This window comes from Phoxinus phoxinus (genome assembly GCF_949152265.1).
Source record: "Phoxinus phoxinus genome assembly, chromosome: 15".
Classification (NCBI taxonomy): Eukaryota; Metazoa; Chordata; class Actinopteri; order Cypriniformes; family Leuciscidae; genus Phoxinus; species Phoxinus phoxinus.
Genome location: NC_136890.1, coordinates 12,368,975 through 12,392,409, shown reverse-complemented (window position 1 = coordinate 12,392,409; position 23,435 = coordinate 12,368,975). Strand labels below are relative to the sequence as shown.

The 23,435-nt window shown below is 43.1% G+C and overlaps 3 protein-coding genes across 3 annotated transcripts; all 3 read left to right on the top strand.

Annotated features, from left to right (window-relative positions):
* The first annotated feature begins 5 nt into the window (after positions 1–5).
* Positions 6–8,291, top strand: sf3a1 (splicing factor 3a, subunit 1). Its single transcript, XM_079637551.1, has 16 exons — positions 6–152; positions 275–370; positions 1,279–1,388; positions 1,501–1,699; positions 1,840–2,097; positions 2,221–2,295; positions 2,800–2,950; positions 3,902–4,098; positions 4,204–4,321; positions 4,411–4,718; positions 5,645–5,881; positions 5,989–6,196; positions 7,086–7,246; positions 7,361–7,462; positions 7,603–7,674; positions 7,799–8,291. The coding sequence occupies exons 2-16, from the start codon at positions 317–319 to the stop codon at positions 7,898–7,900; spliced, it is 2,352 nt and encodes a 783-aa protein (XP_079493677.1). The 5' UTR covers positions 6–152; positions 275–316; the 3' UTR covers positions 7,901–8,291.
* Positions 8,292–8,539: 248 nt separating this feature from the next.
* On the top strand, positions 8,540–13,889 carry pold2 (polymerase (DNA directed), delta 2, regulatory subunit). The gene is made up of 11 exons (XM_079638103.1): positions 8,540–8,700; positions 8,851–9,066; positions 9,149–9,270; positions 9,865–9,988; positions 10,078–10,192; positions 11,916–12,114; positions 12,210–12,290; positions 12,553–12,710; positions 12,784–12,911; positions 13,183–13,284; positions 13,382–13,889. The coding sequence occupies exons 2-11, from the start codon at positions 8,853–8,855 to the stop codon at positions 13,540–13,542; spliced, it is 1,404 nt and encodes a 467-aa protein (XP_079494229.1). The 5' UTR covers positions 8,540–8,700; positions 8,851–8,852; the 3' UTR covers positions 13,543–13,889.
* A 528-nt stretch (positions 13,890–14,417) lies between these two features.
* Positions 14,418–16,964, top strand: pqbp1 (polyglutamine binding protein 1). The gene is made up of 7 exons (XM_079637955.1): positions 14,418–14,555; positions 14,737–14,803; positions 14,906–15,017; positions 15,302–15,402; positions 15,904–16,125; positions 16,215–16,293; positions 16,604–16,964. The coding sequence occupies exons 2-7, from the start codon at positions 14,737–14,739 to the stop codon at positions 16,773–16,775; spliced, it is 753 nt and encodes a 250-aa protein (XP_079494081.1). The 5' UTR covers positions 14,418–14,555; the 3' UTR covers positions 16,776–16,964.
* The last annotated feature ends 6,471 nt before the right edge of the window (positions 16,965–23,435 follow it).

The following is a 23,435-nucleotide window of genomic DNA, read 5'->3' as shown; positions in this document are numbered from 1 at the left end:
ACACACACACACACACACCAGGTTTCCATGGACGCATGTAGGCGGAATCATTTCACTTGAACTACATTTCCCACAAACACCATTGGCCTTGCTACCGGAAGTAGTCGTTCATTTATCGTTCTTCTGTTGTGTGGCGTTTGGCGCAACCAGAGGTTAGTGAAGTTGTATGAAAGTGTACATAGAAATTATAGTACTTAAGTAATTTTAAGCGTTTTACGTTGATTTTGTCAAACAAATCACCATTAGACTGACAATAACTGTTTATGTTCCTCAGCGTACTTGATTCGTCCAGAGAAGAGTCTGTAGTGTCGCAGTCATGCCGCCTGGGCCTGTGCAGATCATGCAGCCGGAGCTAACGTTAAATAACAAGGTATGAACCAATGATTTATTTATTTTAGAGACAGTACAGAGTAGATCCACCTGCTTTATATTCACTTACTAACACATTTGTCTTCATAAACATACAAATATGTTATTCGACCATAATATTGCATGTTTTATACATTATGGCTGCTTCCGAAATAGCATACGTTACTCCCTTGAGTACGTTAGGTAGTTACTTATTTTGAATAAGTAATTCACGACCGCTAAAAAAAGGACAACTATGAATTTAGTATTATATGTTTATGTTTAATGTATAAAATATATATATGAATGTATGTATTTCTGATTCCATACTGTCTCTATCATGGAAAAACAGTATGTGACAAGAAGTATGTCTGAATTCCGACGAGATCGGCGAGATCCTGAAGTGTGCCATTCACAAATCCTCTCCTGTGGCCTCATAGGATAGTAAACTGTCCATCGAATGTACACTTCAGGTTCACGCCTGTCGTAGTAGGTCACCTGGGTACTGTGAATTCAGACATAGTTTTTTTGTCACATACTGTTTTTCACCTACTATATAGTAGGGAAGTATGCGATTTTGGATGCAGTGAAAGTTTAAGTTGGCCAGGGGAATGAATCGACTTGCCTTACTATGTTACCACTGCTTGAGTCAAGTCAGAACTTTCATAATTCTATATGTTCCTTTTGTAAAGTTTGGCTAATATTGCATTAAGTAATTAAAATTACATAATTCGTCATAAATTCAGTGCAACAATTTTTAAACTGTTTACATATAGTACTGTCTAAATAAATTGACTAATAAATTAATTGGGTAGATTAAGTTAATGCATATGCAGATAGCCAAAAATATTTGGCTTGTGAGGCAGTCTTTGCAACCAAAGTGTTAATGAAGGCTCAGATCAGTTAAGCTGTGTAATGTTTTAATAACAGCCCGAAGAGCAGAAAGAAGAAACTCCAGCCACAAAGCCCATTGTTGGAATCATCTATCCGCCTCCTGAAGTCCGGAACATTGTTGACAAGACTGCCAGCTTCGTGGCCAGGTTTGAAGAAATCATATCATTACAAGTCATATAACATCATAATATCATATCAAGTTTCAATATTGTACATTTGTTAAATCAATAATTAAGTTCACTTTTTATTTTTTCGAAGGAATGGACCTGAGTTCGAGGCCAGGATTCGACAGAATGAGATCAACAACCCAAAATTCAACTTCCTCAACCCCAACGACCCTTACCATGCTTACTACCGCCACAAGGTCAACGAGTTCAAGGAGGGCAAAGCTCAGGAACCGTCTGCAGCGGTGCCTAAAGTCATGCAACAGCAAGCATCACAGCAGCTTCCTCAGAAGGTCAGGATCCTGTCTGACTTTATACAACACATACTAGTAATGGAAATAAAACCAGTCAAGTCCTAATCTAAGCAGTCTGATTTGAAAGTCTTTCATTGCTGGATGTTTTATGAAGAGCTTATGCGTTTGTGGTCCTTTAGGTTCAAGCGCAGGTGATCCATGAGACGGTGGTGCCCAAGGAGCCTCCACCTGAGTTTGAGTTCATTGCCGACCCTCCCTCCATCTCAGCCTTTGACCTGGATGTGGTGAAGCTGACCGCACAGTTCGTCGCCCGAAATGGCCGTCAGTTTCTCACGCAGCTGATGCAGAAGGAGCAGAGGAACTACCAGTTTGACTTCCTGCGACCACAGCACAGCTTGTTCAACTACTTTACAAAACTGGTGGAACAGTACACAAAGGTATGGCAGCGATATTCAGGACTAATCAGATTGAGGCGGCTAATAAAAGCGGAGTTTTTTGAGGAATCATAAAGTTATTCAAGTGTGACATTTAAATTCACTTAATTTATTGGTTTCTTGCAGGTTTTAATCCCTCCAAAAGGTCTTTTGCTGAAACTGAAGAAGGAAGCAGAGAATTCTCGTGAGGTCTTGGACCAGGTAATTATTACAGCCATTCCATGTCACATGGTTATGGTGTGGGTTCCCGTCTTGTGTCTGTTCTCAAACTGTTCTGTGGGTTTCCACTGCAGAAAATGTGGTTTAGTTCAACTCCGGCCCTAAATACTTTCTGATCTGAAATGCACCATTCAATTTTTAGACTGGTTATAGTCAGGTAAACATGTAGCAGCGTTACGTCACGCTTGTTCCTCAAGTCCTCAAGTGGAAACAGGTGCACGGTTCACGACAGGCTCCAGTTCGACTGGCCGAGAACAGGCTCTGGCTCCAGAATGCGAACCATTCTGGTGGAAAATGGATAACTTAGTAGATGCCATTGATTTAAAACCACATTAGGGAATTCATGGTGAATCAGAGTGTAGAACTGAAGTTGCAAAATAAATGTATCAAAGTTGGATCAATCTGAGCTTTGAAACTCGTAAGATCTCAAAAGGGAAGGACAGATCAGACTGACCTGTAATATCACATCTTTCCCCAATATTTTAGGTCAGATATCGCGTGGAGTGGGCCAAATTCCAGGAACGAGAGAGGAAGAAGGAAGAGGAGGAGCGAGAGAAGGAGAGGGTGGCTTATGCTCAGATTGACTGGCATGACTTTGTGGTCGTGGAGACGGTGGACTTCCAACCAAATGAGCAAGGTAAGCATGTTTAGTTGACAGCAATTAGCATGGTTTTAGAAATATAGTATTTTTGTTTGCGCAAACATACTATTGTATCAGAAGAATACTCTTGATTTTGTTAATGGCAAGACATTTCTTCAATCTCAGATGTGGTTCAATTAGCCATTTGTCAGCCACCACCAGCGTTTTTGGACATTTTCACAAAGTTTTCATGGCCACCATAATATTTTATAGTATGAATATCTGAACATGCAATATATTAAAAGAAAGAACAGAGCTTCTGCCTCTAAAAAATTTGTTTTATTCTAGCCTCATGCATTCTTTATCAACACTTGAATGTGGTTGTTTCATAAATAAATAAATAAAAAATCGCGTTTTTGTCAAAGACTACATCCAGATCGAATTCAGAATGCTGATTAAAACATAGATGGAGTCTATCACCACCGCCTACTGTCCTATAATGTCCCACAGTCTTTAATGTCGTCCTGGGTCAACATTTCATTCAGTAACATTAGGCCGTTTCGATTATATATGCTGTTTATTGTTGATCGCATTATGTTTCATATGCATCTGCTTACAAATTTGATCGCTCGTTTCTGCTTCGTCTTTGCCTTGTGTTTTGATCTGGAGATACTGTTCTTGTTTAGGAGATCCATAATAGCGCCCCTATCGTATAACTGTGATAACACGGAAATCCGTAAAAACTTGTAATTCATAAATGAGAACTCGTCAAAGTGTTAATAGTTTATTTAATTTTTTATTTACAAAATGTATATAGGTATTAATTAATATTCATATAAATTTGCTATAGTAACTATACCATAAAGAAATACTGTAAAAAAAATTATTAAAATATTGATTTATATTACATTGATTGTTCATAATATTTGTTATTAATGATTATTATTATATTCATGTTATATATATATTTTTTTTATTGTCATCATCATTATTAATACTTTTTTACAGGTAATTTCCCTCCTCCCACTACTCCTGAGGAGCTGGGCGCTCGTATCCTGATCCAGGAGCGCTATGAGAAATTTGGAGAAAGCGAGGAGGTGGAGATGGAGGTAGAGAGTGAAGATGAAGAGGATGAAAGAGGAGGCAGGGAGGACAGACACGCAGCTCAGCTGGACCAGGACACACAGCTGCAGGACATGGACGAGGTGAGACAACCAGGGTTATGTTCACATAATGCCATAGATGATGAGTTTGTAGAAGTGGGTTAACTATTACTCTGACTGACTAGCATCTGTTATTCCTCTCAATAGGGCTCTGATGAAGAGGATGATGGCATGAAAGCTCCTCTACCCCCTGATAACCCCATGCCACCACCTCTGCCCCCCACCCCAGACCAGGTTATCATTCGCAAAGACTACGACCCCAAGGGTAAGCGCATTTATAAAACACACTTTATCGTTCTAAAATGGCACGCATTTCTTTGCATCCACTCACTTTCCATCTTATCTACTCTTCAGCCTCTAAGTCTCTGCTTCCCATGGTCTCCTCTGACGAGTACCTCATCTCCCCCATCACGGGTGAGAAGATCCCAGCCAGTAAGATGCAGGAGCACATGCGCATCGGCCTGCTGGATCCCCGCTGGCTGGAGGAGCGTGACCGCAACATCCGAGAGCGTCGGATCGAGGAGGAGGTGTACGCTCCCGGCCTGGACATCGAGAGCAGCCTGAAGCAGCTGGCCGAGAGACGTACCGATATCTTTGGTGTGGAAGAAACGGCCATCGGTAAGAAGATCGGAGAGGAGGAGATACAGAAGCCTGAGGAGAAGGTAAGAAAGACTGCACAATACAACTACGTATTAACACCTAGTGGATTTTTCTTTCTCAACATTCACCTTACGCATGCGCTGTTGTATGTGCTGTGCACTGGAAATTGTCATGCGGACGCTCTAAGTATACTTTGGGCTTTAGAAAGGACTAAATAGTGGAGGTGTGGGAAAAAATCGAATCATATGAATCGCAATTCTTCTACTGATTTGCTATATCGATTTTCTAAACTTTAACTTCGCAGTACTACTTAAAGATAGTGAAAGTTATTGACGTTATTCACAATAAGCCGCGAACTAGTACTCAATGCGAATGTGTAACTATCCGTGCATTCATTCTTAAAGGGACAGCAGCCTCATATTTTTTTTAAATAATTTTAGGGTTGACTAAAATGGGAAGAAAAAATAAATAAATTTCATGGGTCACATTTAATTCAGTAGGATTTTTTCTTAGACCTATTAAACTGTCTACCACAGTCAAATAAGAAAAGTAACACAAAACAGTAAACTACAATCAAAATGCATGTATCAAAATCAAATTGAAATCTTATTCAAAATCGAGAATTGTTTTTAAATCGAATCGTGACCTCAAGAATCAATTCTAATCAAATCGTGAGGTACCAAAAGATTCCCACCCCTACTAAATAGTCTTTCAAAATATTCACACTTGTAATAAATATATTCTTTTTCTAATATTTGTATTTTGTTCAGAAATAAAATGTGTAATTTAGAGGTGAATATTGTCTACTACCAAGAAATCCCCTCAAAATACAAAATATAAAAAAACAAATATTACTGAAACAGTACATTAATTTCATTTCATAAAAAAAGTCATGATTATTGTCTTCTCTCCGTTTTGACTGCAGAGAATCATGAGAATACCAGAAGGTAGTAGTGTTCATCTAACACCACTTCCACTTTTTCCGCAGGTCACATGGGACGGTCACTCAGGCAGTATGGCTCGTACCCAGCAGGCGGCTCAGGCTAACATCACCCTGCAGGAGCAGATCGAAGCCATCCACAAAGCTAAAGGTCTGGTGCAGGAGGACGACACCAAGGAGAAGATCGGCCCTAGCAAGCCCAATGAGATGCCTCAGCCCATGTCATCAATGGCCTCCAGCATGCCCAAACCCAACCCACCACTCAACACCATGCCCAGACCTAACGTGAGTCTCAATCTGTTTCTGCATTCAAGAGTTTCGCAAGATCACTGTGATTGTCAAACACAAAAATAAAAGTGCTAGTCCTAACCAAAGGCTCTTGTATATTCCAGATGGCGCCCCAAGTGCGGACCACTTTGCTTCCTGCTGTGCCTGTCTTACCCAGACCTCCAGTGTCCCCTGTGGTGCGTCTGGGCCCTGGACAAGTTCTGGCTCCCATGCCACCCATGCTCCACGCCCCACGCATCAATGTGGTGCCCATGCCACCCTCTGGACCCCATATTATGGCACCCAGACCTCCACCTATGGTGGTCCCTGCTGGTGAGTCTTTGAAATTACTGAACTATTATGTAGCTGCTTGGTACATTGTTCTAAAATGTAATTTAAAGAAATTCACGTCAATAATAATACTTTTATTAAGTGTTTTTACGTGTTATGTTTTAGTGTAATATGTAAATCATTTTAATAATTAAATTATAGAAATAATAATAACAACTTGGAAAATAATCATTTAATAATAATAATTAAATTATATTAAAAGTACACTATGCAACTTTTGCCCTCTAAATGCATGCATTTTGGGGAAGAACATTGTTTTGGTTGTGCTTCGGCTCTGTGTGACTGTGCGTGCGGATGAATAATGTAATCCTATACTGCTCATAAAACATTCACTACTAGGCTTAAGAGATATAACCCAGATGGAAAATATCTCAAGCTGACTCGCTGAAGAAGCTACTTTAGCTTTACCCATTAATAAAAAAATGAAATAAACATAAGCACAAAGCTACAACAAGCATAATGAAATGACCCTTCACAACAGATTCCCTGAAGGTTGGAGATTTAGCTGCTCCATGTCAACCTTTCTCACTCGTTGTGACAACTAACCTCTGCCATTCCCGCACCATACACTTCAAAACAGCCGGAGCAACTTTTCTCCATTTATGGATATGAGACACACACGGGCTACTGTACGCAATTTCCTGCAAAAACCATCCTGTCAGGTCTAAAATATAAACCCTCATAATAGGCTTAAGTTACCATAGTGAATCAGGATACCTATTTTGGCAGGATTGGAAACTCATTTTGGAAGAAGGATTGATATATTGACTCATTATTCAAATTACTTTTGGACAAAAAAAGTTACATAGTGTACCTTCAAGTATATTAATAATAATTTTGTTGTAGTGAATAAACCGTTTTTGTTTTTCAGGGTTTGTACCCGCTCCCCCTGTGCCTCAACCTCCCAGCTCTGTGTCCGCCCCCATGCCTCCTGCTCATCCTCCTCCTCCTCACGAGGACGAGCCTTCCAGCAAGAAAATGAAGACCGAGGACAACCTGATTCCAGAAGAGGAGTTCCTGCGCAGGACCAAGGTACAACACTGCTGCAACATGCTCTGAGTGCACTCAGTAGGAACAATGAATATTTTATAACTATTACATCGGTCATTTGTTAATCTTTTTAATGTGATCTTTGCTCTCTTTTAGGGACCTGTTGCAGTCAAGGTGCAAGTGCCCAACATGCAGGACAAGACCGAATGGAAGCTGAGTGGCCAAGTGCTGAACTTCAACCTGCCTCTCACAGACCAGGTAAAGACTTTGCCTATCTGGTGTCTATATGTACCAACTCCATTTGTACACATTTTTAACCACTCACCTATATAATTCTAATACATATTTTGTGCAAAACATGAAAATCTGAGCTAATTTATTGGCATTATGTGTCTCAGGTGTCTGTCATCAAGGTTAAGATCCATGAAGCGACTGGTATGCCGGCTGGAAAGCAGAAGCTGCAGTATGAGGTAAAATATTTCATTTTAATTTGAATCTTAACATTTATTTATTATATAAATGGTGAATGGTAATATAAAATATAAAAGTATTTACTTTGAAAACCGAGATCTCATATTGTGTTTGATTCTCCAGGGTATTTTCATCAAAGATTCCAACTCTCTGGCCTATTACAACATGAACAATGGCGCTGTCATCCATCTGGCCCTTAAGGAGAGAGGAGGAAGGAAGAAGTAGATCGCTCATGTTTTCTTTTCTGTTTGAATCTTCCACATTTATTATTGTTCTTATAATCTTGCTACATTTGTACACTTCACAGAACTTGTGCTGTGCTCTGTAGAAAAACTGTAATGCGAAGTAATCGTGTCTTGTGATGTTGTACCAATGTGTGTAACATTCAATGCATGAATGATTAAATAACTGAACATTTAATATTGGCAGTAGTCTCCTAGCAAACCGCTTGTAGACTGTTTTTAGTTGCACTTCTTTTCATTGAAGTGATTGTGTGAAATGTATATCTGCAAATTTGAAGTTCAGCTTTGAAACGTCACATTTTGTGGGATACATATTAAACGCATAAAAATGTACCTTAGGAAAATGTACCTAATAAATTTCAATAAGTAATGTTATTGGTCATACTGTCTTTTTTTCCTCACAAATGCTGGCAATAACTTTTTTTTTTTATATATAGTATTTGTGGTGGGCATTCATTAAAAAGTAATAAATAAAAAAGTAAAGTAATCCTGAAATATGAAATGTTATATTTAAAATGTAAATAATACGTCTAAAAAACGCAACAGTCATGTTGACATAAACGCAGATTCTTTTTTTTATTTCCGGTGGCTTTTATTATGAAAGCGTATTTTAGCGGAAATCGCGTCATATTTTCATAGGGGTCAGAGGTCACGTATTTAGCGGGAGATACCAAAAATCAACACTGGAGATCGATCTGATTTTGTTGGTTTTTTATTTACTTTATCATCGAATCAAACTAGATTTACAATATACTGTAGAAAACCAACACAGCAAGGAATAAGGTAAAGTGAAGCTACGGTGCTGTTAGCATACAGCAATAAGCTTGTTTGACAACTCTATATCGATTTTAATACAATGTTTTATAATGCATTTATATTTTATTCACATAAAACTGCTCAGTTGTTAATTTAGCGTCCAAAACCTTTCTCCAGTCATGTTCTCAGACGTGATCGTGCCAAAGGAGACGTTGATGTCTCCTCCAGGCTCCTCGGAGCCCGTGTTTGACCGTGACCAGCCCTCATACAGCGGCTGCTCGGAGCGGTTCCGCCTCGGCGAGCGCAGCTTCAGCCGCCAGTACGCGCACATCTACGCCACCAGACTCATGCAGATGAGAAACATCCTCAACGACAGAGCCACGCAGAAGTGGGGTGAGAAACATCCGTGAACTCACTGACAGGCTCGTGTTTCCCCTGAAGCGCTTCTGAACATGAGTGAATGTGTGTGTGGCAGGTTGTGTCGTGCCCATCAGGAAGCTGTGTGACCTGCAGATGGGTGAACAGTGTATAATAGTGGGCACCATATTCAAACACATGGAGCTGCAGCCCTCCATCCTGAAGGAGATCAGCGAGGAGGTTAAACTTGGATGATACAATCATTTTGTCCCTTTTTAAAGGAATCGTCCACCCAAAAATGAAAATTAGCTTCTCACCCTGAAGCCATCCTAGGTGTATATGACTTTCTTCTGTCAGATGAATACACACTCTACTCACTAAAAAGAGTAACACTGCCTCTCGCGGTTCAAACAAACAGGGCTGGGCAACCGCGTTTGTCATTACGTTGTGCGTCAAGTGTTAATCTTTTGCCGTAAATCGTTGCGTACGGCCGTCTGCCAGAAGCTAGTTATTTTAGTCGATAGTTTTAAATATGAATATTTTTCTTACACAAACGCATCGCTTCACTTCAGAAGGCCTTTATTAATCCCTAGAGCTGTGTGGAGCACTTTTATCATGGATGGATGCACTTTGATGGGCTTCCAAAAAAATATACCCATTCACTGGCATTATAAAGCTTGGAAGAGCCAGGACATTTTTTTATATAACTCCGATTGTATTCGTCTGAAAGAAGCATGTCATATACACCTAAGGATTACTTCACGTTGAGTAAATCATGGGCTAATTTTCATTTTTGGGTGAACTATCCCTTTAACATGTCTTTTCTCTCTTCAGCACAATCTGTTGCCCCAGCCGCCTCGTTCCAAATACATCAGCCAATCAGATGAGCTTATTTTGGAGGATGAACTTCAGAGGATTAAACTGGAGGGCAACATTGACACACCCAAGTTTGTAACAGGTGGGATACATATAGAAAGATAAACTTACCTGTCTCAAACTTCTCATGCTTCTCAATTTTCCTGCTTTATAATGAAATGGTATTTCCAGGGAGTGTAATTGCAATCATGGGTGCAGAGAAGAATGATGGGAAATTCACAGTTGAAGACTTCTGCATGGCTGATCTTCCTCCACAGACACCCAGACAGCCTTCCAGCTCAGACAGGTACAGAAACACACAACCTGACCTGACTGACTGAAGAGCAGGAGATTTGGTTTTTAGATAAACTGGTGTAAATATGATAAACTAATAATTACTTACGATAAATGTTATTATGACTATTAAAGTGTAGGGTAGGCAATGCGTTTCATAAACACTTTTGTTATAGTGGTTGAAACTCTCTTCACATCTTGATAGCAATCAATAATAGAAGTGGTTTAAATATTAAAAACATGTACATATATCTTCTGTGGAAGTCTCCGGACCGAAAAAATGTCAGTCGAATCATTGCATACGGTCTGAATCAGCAGCATGTTGCATGAGGTTATGCATAGTTGAAGTGAAAGACACTGAGGGACACAAACAAACAGCAGCCACATTAACTGTTCCTCCTGAACCAAAACAACAAGCTTTTCCTGCGTTCATACCATAACTATCGTAATTAAGAGATGGCAAACCAGGACGTTCTACTCGGATTAACGCGTTTCTATGTCAACACTAACACTATCAATGCTGAAATGAATCTGCCGCAGTCAGGTGGTACAACTAGAGCTCTGTAAATTGTTTACATTCATTATTATTGTAATGTTATGTGTTTTGAGACTCTACTGTAGCGCAGTGTGCGTTTGGAGAAGTTGTGGCTTTGTAGGCGCTCTGAAGGGAGGGTGGAATCTCATGCTTTCAAAGCTAGCTTGCTATTGCTAGCCTCTCTGAATTTTCCTAGCCTACCTTTAACTGATAAATGATGAGTATTGAAGTCACTATGAAATGGAAGTATCAAAAGATCTTTTCTTCCTAACTGTAACGGATTATCGAAAAAAGAAAACGTGTAGGACGAGGACTTCCTTTTATCCATCAATTGTTGATTGGATGTTGAGGTGTGGGCGTTGCACTCAATAGTGGAGGGAGATGAACGTGAGCTTGCAGGGGCGGAGCTTTAAACGGATTAAATGATTGGAGAAGTCCTGCTTACTTCACCAGAGAGAAGTCTGATGTCTCACAGGAAGGTCCAGTTATGACAATTTGATCCCAAATTATGAAGTAAAAAAAAAAATAAGAAGAATTGCACCATTACATGTTAGAATATACCTGTGAGATGTAAGTTATGCACGGAGGAAAAACGCATCTCAAATGCATTAAACGGCACGTTTCTGTCAGAGCTGTTCAGTTTAAGACATTTAAAAATGTGTTTGTGCATATTATACCTCTGTGCTGAATATTATTTAAGATTTCACATGACTGTTTACCGAAAGAAAAAGGGGACTCATATTATGAAGTTCCCGGAAGTGCGGTTGTTGTTGTTTGAGCACGAACGAAGTGGTGTAACGTATGGTGTAGACGAATAAACGGATGATCGATTCTGAAGTGTATCTTTTTGTATAACAAGAGCAACAAGCCATATTAAACTATATGCATTAAGTATATGTTGGGGTTATAACATGTATATCTTGCATGTTATTTTTGAAGCCCTTAATAGAAAGCATGTCTCATGTTTAGGAGAAATTGAATTGTGCACTTTCACTGCTGCAGCTCATTCCGTGTCCACTATTTTTCAGATGCGCTCGAAATGTCAAACTACTGTATATCGATATAAACTGTATTGCCTCATCCTAGATCGTTTATAAAATACATCGATACATCATACTAGCTCTATATACTGTAAATAAATAAAACATCTCGGATATCGGATATATTGTGCATTCCTACTATTTAAGTGTTTGGTTTTTAGGTTTGTTCTCCTTGCCTCTGGCCTGGGATTGAACGGCAGCAAAGCAGACAGCATGATGGGATTGCAGCTTTTGGTTGATATGGTAACCGGTCAGCTTGGAGACCAGGGGGAGCAGAGCGGGGCAGCGTCCATCTCGAGAGTCATATTAGCTGGAAACCTGTTGAGTCAAAGCACTCAGGACAAAGACTCCTCAACTAAGGTGTGCAAATGGGACTTACGGTCCGAGCGGTGCTAGTTGAATTCAATTCCATTTAGTGATTAAGTCTTTTCAATCAAACTGTTTTCCATTTGAAGGCAAAGTATCTGACTAAGAAGACTCAGGCTGGGAGTGTGGAGGCTATCAGACTGCTGGATGAGCTTCTAGTTCAGTTAGTGGTGAGTGTCTGCAAGTGTTTGTGAAGGACCAAAATGATTTTGGACAAGCCGACATATATTCTCCCCCATTTATTCTATATATCAAGTTTATAGGACAAGGTCCCGTAGCTCTTAGTCGTTTTCTGATCACATGGTGGGATTAGACTGGCTGTTATCCATTTATTCAATTTCTTTTAAGTCTTTCATACTGTTAAATTGGTATTGAAAGGGCTTTTTTAAGTTCTTTTCCAAGTGTCAGTAATGTGTGATTTGTCCTCTGCAGGCCTCTGTACCTGTGGATGTCATGCCTGGACAGTATGACCCAACAAACTACACTCTCCCCCAGCAGCCCCTGCACCGCTGCATGTTCCCTCTGTCTGTGCCGTTCCCCACACTGCAGCTGGTCAGCAACCCATTCCAAGCCGTCGTAGATGGCGTCCAGTGAGTAACTGCCTTTATTTTTATCCTGTGTTAGTGGGAAGTGTTCATGACAGTGAATGTTTTGTGGTCTCAGGTTCTTGGGCACCGCAGGACAGAATGTCAGTGATATTGTGAAGTACAGCAGTGTGGACGATCATCTGGAGATATTAGAAAGCACACTGAGACTCCGTCACCTGGCTCCCACCGCCCCGGACACGCTGGGTCTGGACACAGTCTTTTCTTTGTTTTTTTTATATATTTGCATTTTTTTTGGGTCTGATTGTTGATTTTTTAAAGGGATATTCTGGGTTATTTTTTAGCATAATATCTGTGTACCTCAAATGATCAAATTTAAGTTTCACATTCATGCATCACTGAAGATTAAGATTCATGATTGCGTGCGTGCGTGTATTGATTTTCGTTATATTCCGTTAAATATATTTTGTATACTGCACCATTAATGCTAGATTACTCTGTTCTGTTGACCCTTTAGGTTGTTACCCGTTCTATAAGAAAGATCCCTTTATATTGGAAGAATGCCCCCATGTGTACTTCTGCGGAAATGCACCAAGCTACCAATGTAAACGAGTCACAGGTGAATAAAGACTATTTTATAATATTAAAAACAACATTATGTAACAGTGCCATGCTTTATCGATATCTTTTTGTATGGTCATTTTTGTCTTTCTCAGGACCTGAAGGACAAGATGTTCTCCTGTTAGCAATCCCAGAGTTCAGCAGCACACAGACAGCCTGTCTTGTGAACCTGCGCACTTTAGAGTGCGAGCCGGTCTGCTTCTCCTCTTTTTCCACAGAGGATGATGAGGACAGTGAGATGAATATCAGCCATTAAACACTCGCTTATCAACATATGGCAGTTGTTCACTTGTTTCCGTTTTGTTGTTTGTTAATAAAGCTTCCTCTTTTGTATGAAACCATTCTCTTTTTCCTCTTTGGGTCTAGTGTACATGTAGTATGTACGTCATGTTTCTGTTATTTCCTCATGTATTTAAAATCACTTTTATAAATGCGTAGACTTTTATTACATTTATGCACCATGCATGAAACAGTTACATTCATTTGCATTTATCCATGCATAGTCCTCAAGAGAAAGTTTCTTTTTTATATAATATTTTGTAAATATAAAATCACCATGTTTCCTAGTCCTTCATTTTATCCTTTGGAAAAAAATCATTTGTGTTTGATTTAGCTTTAGATTCCAGGAACACATAATTTTGCTTCGCAGAAAATTCAGTTTATTATTTACTAAGGGGACTGTGCTGGAAACCTACATAATGGGAAGATCTGATACTTTGTACAAATTTATTTTATTTGAGACATGCAATAGCAATTGTAAGACACCAAATACAGTAGAGAAACGCACAACATGGTTAGTGTATATTAGTTCCAACAATTTTTTTTCAAAATTGTTATTGTTTTCTTGGTAAGCATTAGCAGCGCATTTATTACTGAGAAAAATAAACATTAACTGTGGCCTATGTATGAAATGTCAGTTTTTCATCTGACTAACATAAAAAGCATCCTCCAAAAACTTTTTTGCATTTTAGCGCCATACAAATTAAATCCAGAGCGTTTTGTCGCCGTCTAGCGTTGGGAAAAAAACACCAATTAAGTATTACATTTACATTAATATTTAAAACTGCTTTAAACACCGTATTATTTTAAAAAGTATTCAGATGTTCAAATACACGTTGTTTTTTTTCTTCAGATAATCGTTTAATTCAGTTCCTTTAGATGACGTCACGTTACGTTTTTGCTACGTCATTGTTCCGCGTCCGCGTCGCTTGTTTGGCTCCTTTCAATGAAACGTTTACTACATAACTAGAATTTTGGACATCCTTAAAGGTAAATTATGCACTCACTATCATGCATTTCTTATTTAAATTGCATGTGTAATGGTCTGTCCATTATTTGACTACAAAATCAGCCTCTGTGTCAGCCCAGATTCAGATAGTGGCAGTTTAACGTTAACAGTTACTCGTGGCTCGTCAACACTGATCACTGAAATGATTTGTTCTGTCTTTAGATGCCTCTGCCTCCAGCTTTACTTGCACGCCTCGCTAAAAGAGGGATCGTGAAGCAGTCTGACCAAGGTAAGATACATCATGCATATTTATCTTACTGGGTAATTTATAAATCATACCATGATGAGTTCATGCTCTCATTTATTGTCTCATCATCATCATCATCATCAGAGGCCGAAGAGGAGATCATCGCTGAAGACTATGATGATAACAACGTTGATTATGAGGCTACAAGGATTGAAAATTTGCCAACGAATTGGTACAAAGTTTTTGACCCCTCTTGGTAAGTTCATAAGCTTTTGTTTTTCTCTGGTCAGCGGTAAGAATTCAAGATATTCATTTTTAATGTAACCGTACAAGAATACAACGACGTTACTATGACACAAAAATTGCCTGAGATGGAAATATCATGTTACTTTGTCACTGAACAATTACCATATTCATGATTCTTGAAGTTACCTACAAGAATAGCATGGTAATACCATGATACATGTCCAAAATTCCAGATTTAATTTTTTTTTTAGTCATTGCATATACATAATTATCGTCCACTTTTCTTGTCCTTAGCGGTCTTCCGTACTACTGGAATGTGGAAACAGATTTAGTGTGCTGGCTGTCTCCTAATGACCCTTCTGCTGTCATTACCAAGGGGGTTAAGAAACAGAAAGGTAAGACACATTGCTGCGTCCCAATTCGCCTACTTATACTACACCCTAAAAGTATGTACTCTTTTTGTGAAGAAAAAAGCAAAAGGGTAGACAAGCTTTGGGACATACTATCTTGTCATAAATTGCGTCTAACGGTTGCACTCTGTCGCATCCTGACACTGAAACTGGTCTGTCAATCATCTCGTCAAAGTTAAAATCCATCATATATCCCACATGTTTTGTAGTTTTTTAACACTTTTTGCTCGTGTTTGTAGTTCTGAACCGAATCCTTCTCCAAAGCGCAAAGGGTTGTGGTGGGCAACAATAGCCTTTAGAGTGTGCACGGAGTTGACATACTCTTTTCAACATACTATACTTTTAGACGCACTTATTCTAATCTCACTTAATATTTAGGATGGATAACATGAACATTGGGATGCAGGGATGGACATGCATAAGTACACAAGGATTTTGTGTTGTTATCGAGACATATGCTGAAAATGTTTGTGTTTTACTTCCCAGGTGATATTGGGCATGACAAAGTGGACATCCACTATGAGAAGGCAGAGAGAGAAAGGGAACGAGAGCGAGAAAGGGAGCGAGAGCGGGACAGAGACCGGGAGGACGGACGGGACAGAGATAGAGACCGAGATAGGGATAGAGATCGAGACCGGGACAGAGACCGGGACCGTGATAGAAGGATGCGGAGAGACGACAGTGCACCGTATAACAAATCAAAGAGAGGTAATTTATGCATAATCTGCCTAAATAGATATTTAATTCATAATTAAGAGGATTGCTACAGTAAGCTTGAATAAATGCAAACTTTTTAGGAGGACTAGGAGGAGGGCGGAAACAGCAGCAGGAGGAAATGGATCCCATGGATCCCAGCGCCTATTCGGATGCTCCAAGGTAATGACCAGCTAGTTTAAAATGAACTCTACAGCAATTTGAACAAGTGTACATTCCTACTTTTGAATATTCATCCAAATTCCTTAATTCCGCGTTATACAGTAAATTCCATTCTTATGAACGTAATTCTGTCCATGTTTTCTGCATCACATAAATCATAGAGTCCTACATTGGATACCTACTAAATTTACTGAAATGTTTAGTATACAACAGACCGCAATACAATGCACTCAAATGTGAGATCTAAAAATAGGTTGTTTCTGTAATAAAGAACATGTTCCTGATCAAAATACTGCGCTGTCGCTTTTAGGGGCTTATGGTCCACCGGTCTCCCCAAACGCAATGAGGCAAAGACCGGAGCGGACACCACAGCGGCGGGACCCCTGTTCCAGCAGAGACCGTACCCCAGTCCTGGAGCCGTCCTGAGAGCCAACGCTGAGAACACAAGACGCTTGGAGGAGGATGATGATTCTGATGACTGAGCAGGAACAGTGTGTCTTTAAAGCCTTTACGACTGTTAAAGAGCTTTTGTAATTTCTTTTCTTACACTTAGGACAGATTCATTTGTAAATATACCATGTGTTGTATGTTATGCATTTTATAAACAATTGTCATTTTACATAACATAGTGATGCCGTTCCCTGCAAAATAAACATTTTGTTTGAAGGTGAGTCAAGTGGTTTGGTGTGTTTATTTGAAATGATTTACACATTAAAACAGACAGAGACTAAATAAGTTATATAGTCTTGAATAAGTTATAAAGTCTTAAATAAAATAAAAAGCTTAATTGAGTTTATGCTTAAAACACTAAATATGTCAGTGAGGTAAGAAAAATAATCTCGGTTTCCCTTTGAATTGAGTTCTATTTTTAATAGATGATTTTTTTCTTCTGAAAACAAGACTTAATATCTTAAGCAATTTTGCTTCTCAAGTAAATGTATCTTGATTTAAAGTGGTGAAAATCAAGCTTTTAATGTTGTTTATATGTGGTGTTTTTATCATACTTAAATAAGACGAGCCATGTGCAAATTCATAAGTCAGCACCATTGCGGAGTATTTTTCTCCTTAAAACTGCAGTGAACCAAACTGGTTTGAAATCACTAGTGTTTCCGACGTCATATACTACCTAGTAACCAATCACATCAACGTGTGATCGTCAACAAGTGGATCTCTGAGCTGGTGTGAGTGAGTGGAGGCGGGGCTAATTTACATATTCATAGAACTGCGCATACTAAATGGGCAAGGGTGTAGAGTTACATTCAAGCTATTTTAAGGCATGAAATCTTTTTACAATATTTTTTTTTTAAACATGTAATTTTGGTGATCAAAGATAAGTTTTAATTGATACAATTATTGACTACAGGGGGACTTATATTATTTATATATTTGTACTGGGGGGAAAAACTGTCTAAGAAATCTTTTTTGTAGTTCGTGCTCACAATAGTTCTCTTACGTAGAGTTCTCTCCTACTCTCCTAAGAGACGCTTCGGGAAAGATATTCTTTTTCGAGATTGAAGCCAAAAAATTAATCCTTAATTTTGTAAATATGTAAAACGCTTTTCTGTAGCATACAACCTAAGGCGGAGCGAATCACGCGCCCATTGGCTGCTTAGCCAGAAAAGCACAGCCTGCGAGGCCAGTGACGCCAACCAATGAGGACGCTCCGCGCCCTCTGCGTCACCTCCCGCCGAAACGGGCGTGGTCTAGGCCTATAAATATGAGCATAGCTGTCTCCACTCTGATTTTCTATTCTTCACGAAGCTACACGCATCGTAGGACCGGATTCGAGCCACCATAGCCGTCTGATACAAGCACCTCAGCAGGACGAGCCCTTACCTGAAGCCGCTGGTCTTCGCCGCCTTCAGCCGCCGTTCCCTGCTGCGCTTCTCCGGCGTGGAATATCCTTTCCATATCTTTGTGTGTGTTTTGTGTGTGTGTTCGCCGCCGCGTCACACATTTTTTCTCACAAAAGAGCAACGAGTGTCTTTTTAAAGATGCCTCGTGATTCCTGCGGCTCCTGCCGAGCCACGCTCATCGACGGGGACCACCACGTGCTGTGTGTTTCCTGCGTGGGCGAGGAACATGCAGCTATCGCTCTCGGTGATGGCGGCTGCCATCACTGTGACATGATGCCAATCGCGACTCTGCGGACTCGCCTGGCGTCTTTCACGGAAGCTGCTCTTCCACCCCCTGTAGCGCCGCGCCGTAAAAAGCGCCGCGCTCAGCGGGTCCCGGAACCCCCCTCCTCGAGGAGCTCGCCGCCGCCGCTAGCTCCTCTCTCCGCTTCGTTGGAGTCGCTCTCCGACGGACAAAGGCCGCAGCCCGCCGCCTTGTCTGTCATGGACGACGACCAGCTAGCCGCATCTGAGGGGGATGACGACTGCTGTTCGCTTCTCGCTTCGGAAAGCGAGGGATGGGCGAGCTCCGTGGATCTCCCCTCCCCCGCTGTCCCGGAACGTCGAGGAGGGAAGAAAAGCATCGAAGCAGAGCTAATGCGTCTGCTCACGCAGGCCGTGTCGAGCCTCGGCCTCGATTGGTCGACGCCCGAAGAGCCTGCCTTCAACCGGCTGGATGGATGCTTCCTTTCAGGAGACCGCGCTTCGCCCCCCTCCAGGCACGCCCCGTTTCTTCCTGAGCTTCATGAAGAGGTGGCGAAATCATGGAAGGCGCCTTTTTCAGCCAGAGTGCGTACTTCTGCCTCGCCAGCATTCTCCGTTGTGGACGGTGCTCGAGACAGAGGCTACCATGCTCTCCCTCCGGTCGAGGAGGCCGTAGCGACTCACTTTTGCCCGCCCTCTGCTGGACGACGGGCTAAGGGAGTCCTACCATCCAAAGCCTGCCGCACGTCGTCAGCTTTGAACGGCCGCGTATATTCCGCCGCCGGACAAGCTGCATCGGCGCTGCACACCATGGCGGTGCTTCAAATCCACCAGGCTAACCTCCTCCGCAAGCTAGACGAGGAAGGCCCGGGCGCGATCAACGTGCCGGACTTGCGTAGCGCCACAGACCTCGCTCTTCGTGCTACTAAGTCCGCCGCACACGCCATTGGTAGGATTATGGCCTCAGCAACTGTTTCTGAGAGACATTTGTGGTTGATGCTATCTGAAATGGCGGAGTCGGAGCGCTCTGCGTTCCTCGACGCACCCGTTTCAGCGACTGGCCTCTTCGGATCGTCCGTCAAAGACTTTGCGGACCAATTCGCTGAGGTGCAGAAAACATCGCAGGCAATGAAACATTTCCTACCGAAGCGCTCCAGTTCCGCAACAGGCCGCCCTAAACAGCCGTCTGTTCGAACTCAGCAGCGCCCCGCGCCAGCCGCGCCAACCCAGCAGCAACAGGCCCGAGAGAGACCACGGTCTCGCTCCGCCGGACGCCGCCCGCCGCCACGAGGTCCTCGGCCTAAGATCACACTCAAGCCCGTGGCCTCGGCGCCATCCTAGCCTTGCTAGGAAAAAGACGGTGTTCGAGTCCCGCTGCGGCCGGACTTCCACCCAAGATTCCCGCTTGTACAGCCCTAAGTTCCGTGTTTGTACCAGTGTATTTAGCAGCCAACAAACCGGCCGTAAAGCCCGTTTGCCTGCACACAAACGCCGTTTTCACGGCGACCCAGATAAATCTAAAAAAGAGTTTAATTTCTGGTGTTCCGGCCACGGCCGATGGTGTAATGTGTGTAAATGCAATGCCCACCCAGTGCCCATTCATTCACACAAGCACAGCCCCGTACAACACAGGGTTTGCACACATAAAATCGGCTCATGCCGATTGTGCTTTACATGTAGTGAGCGTGCCCACTGTCCAGTGCCCACAACCACTACACACTGCACGCTCCGCGGTTTCTGTAAAAACGAAACCAACGAACGATCAGTCAGTTCACAAACACAGTATTCCCGGTGTTATAAATGTGCCCGCCACCTCGCGCCCACATTTATTCACAAATATAACGAGCCCTACGGGACTCGTCCCGCGCGCTCTCTCTCAACTCAGGGAGCAGAGCGCGCGCGGGATGCATACTGTGTTAAACATGCCCCCCGCCTCAGACGCCACGGCGTCCATGTTACAGCACACGGTTGCTCTCGTGTCGCCGCCATTTCGCGACCAGGGCCCAGATTACATTCAACCCCTAGTCACGCGTGCAGATGCATGGGAAAGACTTCCCGGGGTCTCAGAATGGGTGCTAGAGACTATAAAAAGAGGCTATTCGCTACAGTTTTATCGACGCCCTCCCCGTTACACGGCGAGAGTCGAAACCACGGTAAAAGCAGAAGTAGCACATCTACTTCGAGCCGAAATAGCGAAGCTATTGAGCAAAGGGGCCATAGAGCCTTTATCTCAAGCTCAGAGCGAAGGGGGTCTGTACAGCAGATATTTCCTGGTGCCAAAGAAAGACGGGGGTCTCAGACCCATTTTAGATCTGAGGCATCTGAACAAAGCGCTAACAAAGCGAAAGTTCAGAATGCTCACGACCAGAAAAATCCTCGCGCAGATTCGCCGAGGAGACTGGTTTATGGCAATAGATCTGAAAGACGCGTATTTTCACATACAAATTGCGTCACGTCACAGGCGATTTTTGAGATTCGCCTTCGAGGGCCGGGCATATCAGTACACAGTCCTGCCATTCGGCCTGTCCCTAGCACCTCGTACATTTACAGTGTGCATGGACGCGGCGCTGGCACCCCTGAGACTCCGAGGCATCCGAATTCTGAATTATTTGGACGATTGGCTGATTCTAGCTCAATCGCCTTCAGAACTCATTCGCCACAAGACCCTAATACTCGATCACCTCGAGCACTTAGGTCTGAGAGTCAATTGGGAGAAAAGTTCACTGTTTCCCAGTCAAGGGATCTCCTTTTTGGGACTGGAACTGAACTCGCTGTCTATGACAGCGCGGCTGTCGTCACGGCGCAGGCAAAACACCCTGCTGATGGCGAAATCCTTCCGCAGCGGTCATGTAATGCCGCTCAAGAAATTTAAAAAAATGCTGGGCCTCATGGCCTCAGCCTCGGCAGCTCTGCAGTTGGGCCTGCTGCGCATTCGTCCACTGCAGTTCTGGCTGAGAGCGCGCGTACCGCGCCGAGCATGGGTTTACGGTCGTTATCGCCTCAAGGTCGATCAGGAATGCATTTCAGCCCTGACACCATGGAGAGCGTCAGACTGGTACCGCTCAGGTGTAAGCCTGGGGACTTCCTCGAGCCTGAAGGTGGTGTCCACGGACGCGTCCACCTCAGGCTGGGGAGCACTGCTCGAAGGCAGACCGTTCTTTGGCCAGTGGGCGGAACGAGTCGAACTACCGCACATAAACTGCCTAGAAATGATGGCAGTGGACTTAGCGCTGAGGCGTTTTCGTCCTCAGATAAAGGGACACCACGTCCTGGTCCGTTCGGACAACACGTCGGTAGTGGCCTATATAAACCGCCAGGGTGGCGTGAGATCCAGAAACCTCTTCAGGTTGACGGAACGCATACTGGTGTGGGCCCAGCACAACCTGCGCTCGCTGAGAGCAATGCATGTGCCAGGTCACCTGAACGTAGGACCAGACAGACTCTCACGGGACAACGTCCCGACGGGAGAGTGGTCTCTACACACACAGACAGTGAGTCTGTTGTGGGAAAGGTTCGGCAGAGCGGAAATAGACCTGTTTGCAAACCAGGAAAACGCTCACTGCCCGGAATTCTTTTCAAAGAGCGTGAACGCGCTGGCCAGAGTCTGGCCTCGCCGTCCGCTCTATGCTTTTCCCCCTGTCTCACTCCTGCCTCAAGTGCTGGAGTGAATCAGGAAAAGCGGATGCTCAGTGCTTCTTGTCGCACCATACTGGACGAATCAACCTTGGTTCCCAGTTTTGATGCAGCTGAAGAGTACTGCCCCGTGGCCGATCCCAGTGAGAAGGGACCTCCTCTCGCAGGCCATGGGCTCGATTTTGCATCCTCGCCCGGATCTATGGTCCCTACATGTGTGGGCCATAAATGGGTACCCACTAACCTCCCTAGAGGAGTGTTAGACACGATCGAGCAGGCTAGAGCCCCGTCTACTAGACGGCTCTACGCGTCCAAATGGTCGGTGTTTTCTGGTTGGTGTTCAGACCAAGGTCTGTCACCACTCCAGTGCGGGGAAACGGAGATCCTCTCCTTCCTGCAGGAGCTATTGGATAAGGGAAGAACCCCATCCACGCTCAAAGTCTATGTGGCAGCCATATCAGCGTTCGTTAATCCAACGCTTAGCCATTCACTGGGCAGAAACGACCTAGTGGTCCGTTTCCTTAGAGGAGCCAGGAGGTTAAACCCTCCAAGGCCTCCTTCAGTCCCCGTTTGGGACCTTTCTACAGTGTTGAACGCTATGAAAGGGGCCCCTTTCGAGCCTATTCACTCAGTTGACATGAAGCACCTGTCTCTTAAGACCGTGTTTCTTTTGGCTCTCGCTTCAGTGAAGCGTGTTGGGGATTTGCAAGCGCTCTCAGTTAAAGCTTCTTGCATGGAGTTCGGGCCCAACGACTCTGTAGTCGTACTGAAACCGAAACATGGGTACGTACCTAAGTCCCTCAACACTCCGTTCAGGGCTCAGGTCATCTCCCTGTCGGCTCTGCCGGCATCTGAGGACGGAAATAGCTCCCTTTGCCCGGTTAGGGCATTAAGAGCTTATGTGTCCCGCTCCGCCGTTTTTCGGCAGTCGGAGCAGCTCTTTGTTTCGTTCAGTGGGCGCTCTAAAGGGCGAGCTGCGACGAAACAGAGTCTATCTCGATGGGTAGTGGACGCCATTGCGCTAGCCTACGCATCTAGAGGTTTGGAATGCCCCCTGGGCATTAGAGCACATTCTACGAGAGGCATGGCCTCTTCGTGGGCTTGGTATAGCGGAATCTCACTACAAGATATCTGTATGGCGGCAGGCTGGGCCTCCCCGTCTACATTTATAAGGTTCTATAACCTAGAGGTTCCTGCGCTGCAGGCTAAACTGCTCTCAGTCTAGAAAGACTATATATAGTGTTCCTGCCCCGCGCTGCGGCCCAGGTCACTCTTATGTTTAAGCATCACTCACTGACAATGTGTCCCATGAGCATGCTATTACCCCTCACATATATATCTAATATTTCATATATATGTTTTTTATGCCCTTATGAGGCATTATTATAAAGGGATGATGCTATTTGGCCG